General features: G+C 42.2%; 1 protein-coding gene across 1 annotated transcript; it reads left to right on the top strand.

Annotated features, from left to right (window-relative positions):
* Positions 1 to 2,333: 2,333 nt before the first annotated feature.
* On the top strand, positions 2,334 to 7,098 carry DEFB104 (defensin, beta 104). Its single transcript, NM_001113568.1, has 2 exons — positions 2,334 to 2,405; positions 6,886 to 7,098. Exons 1-2 carry the CDS (start codon positions 2,348 to 2,350, stop codon positions 7,044 to 7,046), a joined length of 219 nt encoding a protein of 72 aa, NP_001107040.1. The 5' UTR covers positions 2,334 to 2,347; the 3' UTR covers positions 7,047 to 7,098.
* Positions 7,099 to 13,359: the final 6,261 nt, after the last annotated feature.

Genomic DNA, 13,359 nt, shown 5'->3' with positions numbered 1-13,359 from the left:
ACTCCAGATTTCCACGCAATGGGTTTGCCCGGAGCCCTCAGTTCCCTAATGGGTCCAAGAAAAGTCATTGATTTTTCCATTTATTTGCCTTTTTTTTTTCTTTTTTTAAGGAGTAAAGTAGTTACTTTCAGTCTTTTTACTTGTAGCGACCTAAACCAGAACTCTGAAATACTTTATAAGGACTCAGCAAATAAAGCTTTTATTATTTTTTTCTCCTAAGAAGATATAGGATTTCTTTTGAAGTTTGGTTATTCAGTCCCTGTATATGAATTACTTTTTTTTTTTTTTTGAAGAATTGCTGAATATTTATTATCATCAGAATTTTTCAGTTTTCTTCAGAATCCTGGTCACATAGATGACCTTGAATATTGGCTGATGTTTTTCCCTTGAAGCTCATCATCAAAAATTACTAAAGCCTGACATGTGGCAGGCTAGGAGGGTCCCATGGATCCTGCACATTTGTGCTTGCTGTGTGTCTGCTGTGAGGAGAGTATCCGACGGCCTCTACGTGGTGCACGTTTGTAACCTGCGGCAGGATTCCCATGGCTACCACTCTTGCCCTGGCTGCTTCCAGGCAGTGAATGAGCACAATGTGGACTAGAGCTGGGCCATGTCTGCTGGTGTAGGACAGTCTTTGCCCTGGGGTTCCCCACTGGCAATGCTGAAATTTTCTGCACTGTAGTCTGAGGCTCCCCCGACTCCAAACCTTTTCACAGGTGTTAATTGACATCATGTTCTGAAGACTTTCCCTACTCAATCTTGCTCCCTCTCCCCTTCATCTTTTTATTTTGAATTTTTATTTTATTTTATTTTTTTCAGAGACAAGGTTTTGCTGTATTGCCTACTACACTGGAGTGCAGTAGTGCCATCATAGCTTACTGCAACCTCGAGCTTCTGGGCTCAAGAGACCCCCCTGCCTCAGCCTCCCAAGTAGCTGGGACTACAGGGACACACCACCATCCCTGGCTAATTTTCTTTTTGTGTAGAGACGGGGTCTCTCTATGCCGTCCATGATGGACTCAAACCCCTGAGCTCACATGATCCTCCTCCCTCGCTCAGCCTCCCCAAGTGCTGAGATTTACAGGTGTGAGCCACTGCGCCTGGCCCCCCTTTATCTTTCACAGGCATTTCCCAATAAATTTATTTCCTTTCTAATTCCTGTTGATAAATGCTTCATGGAGCACCCAAACTGGCATAGTTTATGATTTCTGATGTTCTATTCTATTCCGTTACTGTGAAAGGAGACCTGGTTTTCCATCACATTCTCCCCTAAGTGAGAACTCTGGGGAAGACACACTGACTGCTAGATTTTGCTTAGGATGTGCAAGCAACGTATGTCTGTCAGGCTTTGTCTAATCTGTGTTCTAGAATAAGGGGAGCTTATTCGAGAATGTCAACTTCCAAGATTGGACGTTTTTACTTTCTCTAAAATACTTCATTTTAGAGAAATGAAGTATTTTTTTTTCTTAAAATAAAATTATCTGGTGTTTTCCCTAAGGGCAAATGCCAGGAGCATATGCTCTATATGTTTTGCCTCGGGTGGGGTTGGGGTTAAATCCAGGGAGCATATACCCCGGGTTGAGGGCCAGGGGTATGCTCTCTGGAAGGTTATGTTTTATTTGAAGCCATTGTTAGAAATACAGCTTTCTCATGAATTGTCTCCTTTTAACCTCTCTTCTCATTCTTGTCCTCCTTTTCACCTAAGCCCTAAGTGAGCCTGATGCTCTGTGGTTACAATCCCACCCTTGGACAATGCCTGCCATCAAGTATTCCCTGTTGTCACTTGTCATCCTCATCCTACACTCTTTCTATCACAGAAATGTGCTGGGACCTTTCATGCATTTATGACCTCCCCACGCTCCATGCCATTCTTCTCTTTGACATTGTATGTTTGTTTCAATGTTTACTTCAGAGAGGTATTGGGGGCTATAGACTTCAATTCCATTAGCCACATCACAATTTTCAACAAGAATCTCCTGACTGAAATGTACTGAAATGGAAGAGAAAGTCCTCTCACCAGAATTGAGGAATGTCAAGGCTGGAAGGTATCTTAGAGATCATCTAATCCAGTTCTTGCTTCAGAAACGATTCAGGGAAGCAAGTGAAGTGACTTGGACTTTACCTATGGTAATACTGTCTCCCCACCCTCAACACTGCCCAGCTGGCATTTCTGTAGCCCCAACACCTCCCCCACACTGTGCCTTGGTGAGTGTTCACCAAGGAACGCTGCATTTTGATAAGCCTCAGTAATCAAGAGCAGCCTCTGCCCATAAATACACCTGCCCTGCTCCTGCCTGGGGTGATTCCCTCCGACTTGCGTCTGCTTCTCGCCAGCAGCCCCAGCATTATGCAGAGACTTGTGCTGCTATTAGCCATTTCTCTTCTACTCTATCAAGATCTTCCAGGTAAAAAGGGACTCTCAGCTGGAAATATACACAGTTGCTGGGGATGACAGGGGGAGAAGAAAAACATTTGATTTAGAAAATAAATCCTGAAGGATGGAGTAACCTTCTTCAATCTCAGCCTTTTTTCTCTTTGCTTTCATTGGGTCCATTAGTAAAATGCAGTATGTGGCAGTCCTTGTATGCACCTTATAGCCACGAGGCTTACTAGCTCAAGGAGGAAAAAAGAAATGTAGGTATCAGGAGTCCTAGATGTCCTTGGCGCCCTGGCCACACACGGTAACAATTCCTCATGGAATCCTCAGCGATGAGGACTCACTAGCCATGCTTGTTCCATTGCAGGGCAGCAGCAATTATTCATTGTTGATTTTGTAGAATAAGATGCCTTCCCCCATCCTCCTCCTTCTGAACAACTTTACTCTGCACAGAAAGGGCGCCTACTCATCCTCCTAAATTTTGCAACTTTTCATATCAAGTCAGATGATTAGGATTAAAGGGGATGCAGTGATTTCAGTAGGCAAGAACGTAATTTACTGACAACACAAATAGCAGGTGCCTTTGAACTCTGCTCAGGAAATTTTAGACTGAGATGTCAGCAATCTTCTGACTCCTACGTTAATCTATGTCCCCAGAAGCATGTATTTCTTAATATATTTGCAATGGATGTGAGAGAGCACCTAATCTAATTCCCTTCTTTTACAAGCTGAGCAGCATTCTCTATAGTACAGTGAGAGAAAATAAGATTTTTAGAGTTGCTTAACAAGTCTAGCAGTGCTGGGACGAAACCAATTGTTTTGACTCGTAGAAGCCATCAGATCTTCTCTTCCAAGCTGCTCAGTCAATTTTATGGGGCTTTGACAGACACCCAGCACCCATCTTTTTACCCTTCCAGGCTGTGCCTCCACTGTGATTCAGATGGGTTAATGATTTTTTTTTCAGAGGGTACCTGTTTAGGTTAACTCTTCCTTTTTCTTTCTTCCCGTGTCATTTCCCAAAGACACTTCTGTGAAATTCTGCTATGAGCATGTTCCAGGTCTGTTAAAATATGTTAGCAATTTATCAAAGAACAGGTTTTCTTCAACCTTTGATCCCAAGACAAAGAACTTGGGATGGAAAGCCTGGGTCAGGGATCCCTCCAGATCCCGAAGAATGCACCGCAGAGCTGGCTGCCATTATCCACACTTGGCTGCTGAGGGCTGGGTCAGACTGTCCTCTGCAGTTGAATTCTGAGAAAGACCATTAGCAGGAAGAGGATTAGGGAGGGAAGTGGCAGAAGTGGGTGAGGGTGAATGACATGCGCTGCCTGCCTCTTCTCCTGCCACCCCTGCTTTGGGTAAGTTTGGCTGTCACACACTGTCAGCCCCTCAGATACCCACAGGGACTGGGGATGGGTGCTGTCAACCAAAAATAAAATTCTAAGACCCCTCCCCAACCATCCAAATGGACTCCCTCCTCAGCCAGGGCTCTTAAAATTTAATCTGAAAGTCTGCTTCAGGCCATGAAAGGAAGTGGGGGTTGGACATGCCTCATTACACTTTCCATCATGAACATCAACACAGACTTTAAGTGTGATAAGAAACATTTTACAGCCTGTTCTCTCTGAAGCCTGCTATCTAAAAGCATCAACTGCATGATACAACTTTGGCCTCCACAATACAACCTCTTGTCGCAACCCAAACATTCCTGTCTATTGATCCCAGGTCTTTAGACAAACTCAATCAATTGTCAACCAGAAAATGTTTAAATTTACCTATAGCCTGGAAGACCACCTGCCACACACTCCCACTGCACCCCCACAGACCCCCGCCACCCCCACTTTGAATTGTCCCACCTTTCTGTACCAAACCAATGTAAATCAGCCAGGTGTAGTGGCTCACACCTGTAATCTCAGCATTTTGGGAGGCTGAGGTCTGCAGATCACTTGAGGTCAGGAGTTCGAGACTGGCCTGGCCAACATGGTGAAACCTCATCTCTACTAAAAATACAAAAATTAGCTGGGTGTGGTGGTGCATGTCTGTAATTCCAGCTACTCAGGAGGCGGAGGCAGGAGAATCGCTTGAACCCAAGAGGTGGAGGTTGCAGTGAGCTGAGATCGTGCCATTGCACTCTACCCTGGGCGACAGAGCAAGACTCTGTCTCAAAAAAAAAAAAAGAAAAGAAAAAAAAAAAAAGCAAATCACATGTATTGATTGATGTATTATGTCTCCCCAAAATGTATAAAAGCAAGTAAGCTGTATCACAACCACCTTGGGCTCATGTCCTTAGGACCTCCTGAGGTTGTGTCACAGGTGTGTCCTCAACCTTGACAAAATAAACTTTCTACATTAACTAAGACCTCAGACCTGTCTAAGATTTTCTGGGTCTGTAGAGCAGAGGAGGAAAATTGCTTATGCAAGAAAGAAACTAGTGTAGTGTAGTCTACCCTGGAATGTATTTATTGCTTAGGATATATTTATTACTCAGCCTTAGTGTATGGACTGTATTCTCCCTTTTGCATTCTGTTTACTCAGACTATAAGACATACCAACTAGGTTTTTGTTCCAGCTTTGACACATAAGTTGCTGTGTGACCTCAGATTAGTCACTTTCCTTCTCTGAGCCTTAATTCCCATCTCTAAATAGATGGCCTGTGAGGGCTTGTTTGAAACTGACAGTCTAACATTTTAAAGGTTGTGTTCTCTTCCTAGTCTATTCTTCTTCTCCCCTAACGCTAAGCTTCGTTTTCCCTGAGCGAGCATGCTGTCCTCTTTTTCCTCCTCTAACTCCAGGTTGTAAAGTGACCTGCCACAGATATGTCAGAAGGCACATATCTGCTACTCAACCTCCACCTACTCCCTCATCATGATACACACTGCAGCCCACCTCACTCCTTTCTTCATTGCCTTGTACTGTGACCACAAGGGCTTGCTTTTGAATGAAGCCTACAGCAAAACAGTCTTTCCTCATCACCCACTGTGGGGCCATTCCAAATATTAACCCCTTCAATATCCTATCAAGCACATGAATTGGTCAAACTGCCTTTTAGTCCTCACCTACATCCTGGACAAAGAACCTTGATACCTAAGCATCAGAAACAGGAGGCTTCTCTTTACCAGAACAAATGAAAGACATAAAACCCTGGTGCGAGGATTAGCAGCCCGTTTCTGCTTTGTAGAAAAGGAACAGATGCAACAGGGGAGAAGGACTTAAGGCTAAGATGAAATTAGGACTCTTGGGCCCCGACTTCTGCAAAGAGGTCCATTTGCAGCCCTGACTCTCCTCTCCCCAGGGTTCCTCTGACACCCTCCCCCAAGCCTGACTCCTGCTGAGTTTGCTAGAGAACCTCTCGCAAAGCTCTCTCCAGCGAGACTCTCTCGGTCCACCTTACACCGTCCTCCCTACCATCAGCCTTGCTTCTGGGTTTTCCTGATATCTCTGTAAGATCCTATCAGTGTGGCATGTGAGATAATGAGTTTTACAAAGCTGCTTTCAGCCTCAGAGAGCGCACCCTGAGACTGAGAAGCTAAATCCATGTCTCCTGAAAACTGCTCTGGGCCAACGGCCGAACAATCAGGATTCTGCTCCTTTCTAGTTTCCTCCGCTCTACTTGCAACCACTCTAGTTTATTCTGGTCTAGTCTATCCAATCATTTACTCACCACGTCCTTACTGAGAACAGGCTACGTTCCTCGTAGCAGTTACACAATGGTAAGCAACATAAACATGGGCCTCATTGTCAGGGAGCTCATAGTTCGAATGAGAATAGCAAATAACAAAATATACATACATATATACATATCTATATCTATATCTATGTTTGTATGTATCTCTCTATATATATGTATATACATATACCTATATAGATACATAGATATATAACTACAACTTGCGATAGGTGATATAAAAGAATAACGAATGCATAGGGAGAAAAATACTTTTGGGGCATTTCAATACACGAAGAGGACAGAGAAAGATTTGCCCAATATTGGGAACTTAAGGTTGAGACATAAAAGTTCAAAGAATCCACTTATGGGAAGGAAGAAAAACCTTCCAGGCAGAGGGGACAGTGCACGTGAAGGTACTAGGATAGCAAAGAGTAAGCTCACATGGAACAGAAGGGAAGCCGGCGAGAGTTTCATGGACAGAGTGAGGGCCACATTGGAAAAGCATGAGTCTGAAAAAGTGGCCCAAGATCAGATCACGATTGCTTTGGAGACCCAGTAAGGGGCTTGGAGAGATTTAATAAAGTAAACAATAGAAAACTTGTAGGGATTTTGAAAATAGCTGTGACATGGAATGATGTACATTTTCAAATACAATCCATGCTGGTTGGGAATCAGAAGGTCAAGTCAATCATCTAGGAAAGTGGAGGAGGATGGGGGTCCAGGAAAACCTCTACCACCATGCACTAGCATTCTCTATCCCCCTCCGAAAACACCTTCTGCCAAAGCCTTGCCTTTTGGTGCCAGTAAGGAATTAATGACAGTGCCATATCCCGTTATCTAGTGAGAAGCGAATTTGAATTGGACAGAATATGTGGTTATGGGACTGCCCGTTGCCGGAAGAAATGTCGCAGCCAAGAATACAGAATTGGAAGATGTCCCAACACCTATGCATGCTGTTTGAGAAAATGGGATGAGAGCTTACTGAATCGTACAAAACCCTGAAACGCAGTAGTGCTGGTCCCTAGAGTCGCTGGAAGTAGGACCTCAGTAGCTTTCCTTCCTGCGGCCTAGCAGCAAGGGCATCCCCATTGCAACCACGGGTTCAGTTATCAAAGAAGGTTTGCTGAGCTTCCACTCAATGCAAAGCCAATATAGGAGACTGAAGAAGAATACAGGCTGGAAAGCCGCCTCTGGTTGTGATAATGGAGAATAACAATGGGAGTTAAGCATGAGTTTCAACACTTTATAAGTTGAACAAAAAATATGTCTACCTAATCAGCTATAAACCTAAGAAAAACATCATTTTTATCCTGATAATATCGGTTTTCTTTTCCGATCGAAAGTTTTGCTCAGGAGTTATATATATCGTGTGTTAATTAAAATGTAAAGTAAATCAATGTTAAGTGTGCCTTGTTTAGAATACACTATATTTCAAAACATAGACCTCTGAGGAGAAAAACAAAAGAGGTGATGTGTGATGACAAGCTTGGGAACCCATTGGAGCTTAAGGGGTTGATCAAGTGGGCGTCTGTGGAGGGTCCCATCCAGCAGAGGGCAGCAGAGAGCAGCCCTGCGCTGAGCTGTGGATTCTTGATCCTGAAAACCTGTAAAGAAAGGTGAGTGATGAAACATTTGACCTGCCTGCCTTTCCTGTCCAAACCAAATTTTAAGGTAGTCAAAAGCTTCTCTCTTCGAAAGCAGTCCAGCTAATAAATGAGGAGTGTCGCCATTTTGCAAACACATAGGGAAACAGGGATCTAGCCAAGGAATGTCAACAGCGATTCAAATAAGCCAGAAAGACAACCTGCTACCCTGTGCTTCCTAATAGAAGGACATAATGCCACGTACGAGCTTCTAGTCATGGTAAGCAGCATCATGCTCACCTTGTCAGGGTGGAAACTGAGGCTGGATTGTGCCCTTTCTACCAAAACAGTGTAATGGCCCTTCGCGTAGGCATCGCCCAGCCTCAATATGTGGTTAGTCTTGTTTCATCCCTTGATAACTCTCTCCTAGATTATCTCAAATAAAAATAAATTATTTCAAAGGTGCCCATTTGAAAATACTCTAGAAGGTGTAACTCAGGGGGAAAGAACTCGTTTTGTAAAATAGAACCCCAATACTATTATCACCCCTGGAAAAAATCAGCATTCATTCCTAAATACAATTTAACAGCCAATCTGTATTCAAATGACCCTGAGCATTTCATAAATGCCTTTTTAAGAGTTGATTTATTAGAATCTGGATCCTGGAAGGTCCACTTACTGCCTCAGGTTGTTTACCTCCAAGGCCTCTTGCACAGATGGTGATGTGTACTTCTATTCCATCTATAAAATATTGTGCTGAAAATTGAGTGCCTATCTGGGCAAGCCCCTAGGTCTCAACACTGCAATTACAGGAAAAGAAGAAACTACTGAACCACGCCCAAGGATGCCACACTCCAAATGCAACATACAGAACACGCTATAAGACAATGTGACATTTATTTTAGTCATATTTTTTTAGACTCTTTTCATTATTCTCATATTTTGTATTTTATAAAATACTTTTAATACATAATCTCCTTTGATCCTCACCATAAACTCTTGAATTAGGCATGGTAAGTGTCAACATCCTCACCTTTTAGGCACTGTTACTAAGGTTCAGACGGATTAGTGGTTTTCCTAACACTGGCCACGATATTAGGCAAGACCAGGCCTAGACCCCACATCTCAAGTGCAATTCAGAGGCAGCACAGCATGGCATGTACAAATACACAAAGCCTGGAATCCCAGCTCTACTGCTTAGCAGGTGACCTTGGGAAGGTGACTTATTTGACTTGTACCTTGATTTCCCTTCCTGCCATATGGCCATTCTGCCCAACAACACTTACAAACAGAGATCCAACTGCTGACCCTGTGCTACAATTATTTTTTGTCTCCTTTTAAAATGTAATTTGATGCCTTGCCAAGAGAAGCCATCTTGTACTTCCCAATGTAAATATAGAGCAAAGCAAGGGACTTCTACAGACTTTAATCAACGCCACCCGCCGTAGTGGCCAGAGAGACAATAACAAGCAGAAAGCAAAGCTATCTCATTGTCAGATAACGTAGAAAGCCTTGTATCGTGGTCTTCACTGAAGAGCCCTGGGTTTGGCTTGCCGTCCTGGTGTCCTATTGTTTTGCTCTCTAAAGAGGCTGGATTCTGAAACAGCGCCCCCTCCCGCCCTCAGGTGTAATTCACATAGTCATATTAATGAACTGCTATCCTCAGCACTTAACGACATCACAAAGTCACACTACTTTAATTTCAGGGCTTTACAGTAAAAGAACAAAGATAGATTGTTCTATTTTATTGTTTCCAGAATTGGCAGGAAATATTTAATAATTTGTACCTGATGCACTACAAACACAATCAGAAACCCAATAACATTGCTACTTATCTTCTATCTGCAAAGGATGGATACAGATCTGAAGTCTGTAGTTCATAATGAATGATCAGTAACCCTTTGAAATGTGCCTAATGAAAATCAACAGAAGGAAGGATTGTTTGGATATTTTTCACTTTTTAATTTATGCGTTTTTTATTATTTGAAGTTGAGAGAGAGAGACAGAGATTGACAGAGAAAATCTCTGGGTGAGCAAATCACCACCCAGGTCCTTACTTAAATATCCAAAAGAGCAGAACTTGAAATTTTCAACGTGCAGGAGTTAAGGTTTTCCACACTGGCATATTCTCTTTCTTGCCTCCCAAGAGACATCCCATTAAATCCTGGAAAATATGACTGTGTAAAGGGGAAACATATTGCAGCCAAGTCTGTGCTCAGAAGTTGCTATAGAATCAACTTTCTCTTGCATTACCACATGACCCAAAGAAAATTAGCCTGGAAGAGTCTCACAGGTGAGTGAAGCAGAGATTCCTATGTAGATTTTCTTATTCCTGAATTTTAGATTGTGATATGTCCACAAGGACTGCTGGGACCTCACTTTCATAGGCACAGAGGGCCCTGTGGGTAAAAATAGGTGGGGTCCTGAGTCTTCCCAACATGACAAAGTCAAAGACAGACACATGGTGAGTGGTAGAGCTGCCTTTGTGGCTGAATCCGAGAGAAAAAATGATCAACCTCTAAGGACTGGGAAGGGGCTGAAATGCTTTCCAGTTATGAGAAATTACACACAAAATAATAAAAGCATCATGGCACCGTGGAGAAAAGATACTACTCCCGTGAAAAACTACATTTCTTCTTATGTGTGTGACCACCATGAACTCCTGCTCTTCCCCAAACAAATTTGTTGCCTTTCCCTTTAACTTTGAGTACCCCTTTGTTTATTTACATGGACTCCATTCTGTTAATAGTGTCTGCAGTGCATAGCCTCCTCCAGATCTTTAGTCTTTAATTAACACATATAGACACATCGCTTTTTCACTCATCCTCCATTTCCTCTTCTTAAAATATTGGTTAGGTCTCTAAGACAGTTTTCATTTCCAAAATGTTATGATTGTTTCGTCAGAATTGCCAACCTCGGCCAGGCAGGGTGGCTCACGCCTGTAATCCCAGCACTTTGGGAGGCAGAGGTGGGAGGATCACTTGAGGTCAGGAGTTCAAGACCAGCCTGGCCAACATGGTGAAAACCCGATCTCTACTAAAAATACAAAAATTAGCTGGGCGCGGTGGCAGGCACCTGTAATCCTAGCTACTCAGGAGGCTGAGGCAGGAGAGTCGCTTGAACCCGGGAGGCGGAGGTTGCAGTGAGCTGAGATGGTGCCGCTGCACTCCAGCTTGGGCAACAATGCCAGACTCCGTCTCAAGAAAAAGAATAGGCAATCTCAACAGATTTATTTAAACTTATAACAATACCATGTTTTTATTACCAAAACTAAATTGTGTTTATGCCTTAGCGCTCATGAAAGGATTTCCTGTGTTCTTTTATATGCTGCCTTAAGAGCATTCTTGGGATGGCTGAAATGGCTACAGATCAAATTGACTTCTGAAAACACAATTCATTTTGTGATTCTGTGCATGAAAAAGAAACAAAATACCAAGGAATATTTTTGCACAATTCTCAAAGCTACTTCTTTTACCACAATCCAAAAGCAGTTTTCTCTCCTATCATGTAATTCTTCCTGACTGCTTTTTCCAAAGAAGACTCTAATATTTGTGTCTTTTCCATATATCAGTTATTTTCCCTAGAGGGGAATCTGTGCCTCTGTAAATGGCGTTCTAGTTGGTCTTACAGACTTGTTAGCATGTTACAATCTCAGACTTAAGAATAAGAAAATCTGCATAGGAATCTTTGCTTCGCTCTTCTGTGAGTCTCCTCCAGAGAAACTTTCACTGGGTCATTTAGTAATGCAAAAGAAGAGTCTAAATTTGATTCTGCAGAGAACTTCTGATTCCAAACTGGGCTACAATAGGGTTTTCCTTCTCGCATTCATATTTTCCAGGATTTACCAGGATGCTACTTGGGAAGCAAGAAGGAGGATGTGCCGATGTGGAAAATCTCACTCCCTGCACGTGTGTGTAATTTCCAATAAGATCCTTCAGGAATATGTATTTGCAGAACTTCTTATTTGACAATAAAATCTTGATCATTTTACTTTAGCCCACCTACTTAGTCCAAACGAATCAAGATACCACATACTAAGCAGCTTTAAAAAAAAGAATATGATTTATTGATTGAATGGACCAAAAAAAACTTGAAACAATTATTAGAATATTCTATAATGGGTTCTGCCATCCTCCCCCTCAGGATGGATGTGGCTTTTAGCAAGAGAATTATTCAAAGACTTTTTTAGGACACAGAAATCTGGCAGAAGAGGACAGGAGCTGAGAGCATTGTTGTGTTAGGCCAGATGTAACATTAATTGCCTTTATTACGACTTCACCAGCTTTTGCCTGTCAAAGAGCAGAACTAGGCTTTCCCGGCTGCTCTTTTTTAAGATTGTTCTTTTCAGAAGCATGGAAGAGGGGGCTTACTTTATCTCAAGACGTAGACAAAGGAAGTGAGATCTAACTATTTTTGGCTCAGTTTCTTCATTTAAATTATTTCAAATAATTCTAACGACTTAAAAGAAGATTCCGTTACCTGGGTGGTAATTACTCAAATGCTGTTATATTTTAAGTCATGATTTTGATTAATGATTCATTACTATTAATATCTGAATGGTGGAATAGGCTTGTTTTTGTTTTCTTTCCTTTTATAGAGAAGATAAAAATATATAGAAATAAGTTACCAATATACTCCAAAATTTCCATCGCTGTTATAAAAGATCCACATTCCAAGTTTAAATAATTACAAATACAACTGTAAGAAGTTGCTATTGAACTAGAGTATAAAAAATACCCAAAGTATGTAGATGAGCGAATCAATCTTCATTTAGGGTTGAGGTAGAGCAGCTGTCTACCTCCTTTCTTGACTGTCTATGTTCTTCCAACATCCAATTATCAGAATTTGATGCAGTAAGTGATTAAAGAAACTTATCATGGGCCAGTTGTCACCTAACTCCGCAGTGTTGCCCTGTGCTCTTGGAATTGGAAGACTTCCTAATTCCTTAAAGTGAAAGGATGTGAATGATGCTCCTGCTCTCCCTGACCAGCACCTCATGCTTTGCAGTGGAGAATCTGTCCTGAGACCCAAAAGATAGTGGCCTCCGCATTGTGCTGCCAGGGCAGCTGCTATGTGCACCTGTCCGCAGCTGCAAACCTTCCGCCCTTTGTTGGTGCTTCAGCGGATGCCCAGGTCTCTATTGTCATTGCTGCCTCTTTCTCCATTTGCTTCCAGCTTTCTCCAGGTAGAGAGTAAGTATTTTTATTTACACAAATGACCTAAGTTGTTTTCTCTGTCTGGATTAAAATATACATGCAAATGAGACATATGAGATAAGCACTATCTTTTCCAGACATCACTGATGTTACATTGGATGTTATGTGAATACAAAACTCTTCAACCAAAGCCTTCTTCACTTTAGTTAAGTCCAGAGCAGACTGTCTGGGTTACATGCATACCTGAGCTAATGCAGCCAAGTAAGAAACACACACTTGGTTAAAATGCTTAAAAAGATGAAGGAGAAGGGAAGACAAGTCCTCTGCTTGGATATCACTAGAGGAGAAAACCCAGACTCAAACACAGATTTTTTTTTCTTTTTTAAAAGAATTGAATTGGACCCAGTGACATCAACAGGAGGTGTGTGGGGGTAAAGAGAATGGAAAGCGGAGAGAAAAATCAAGACAACTCAAATAAGTTAAAATAGAAAGGAGGGGGGTCCAAAGTGAGGAAGGAGAAGTGGAGGGGACCAAGAAACAGGGAGAGAGACTCAGAGAGGAGAAGAAAAAGAAAAG

This window comes from Pan troglodytes, chromosome 7 (assembly GCF_028858775.2).
Source record: "Pan troglodytes isolate AG18354 chromosome 7, NHGRI_mPanTro3-v2.0_pri, whole genome shotgun sequence".
Lineage (NCBI taxonomy): Eukaryota > Metazoa > Chordata > Mammalia > Primates > Hominidae > Pan > Pan troglodytes.
Note: the sequence above shows the minus strand (reverse complement) of the source record. Positions and strands in the feature narration are given on the sequence as shown.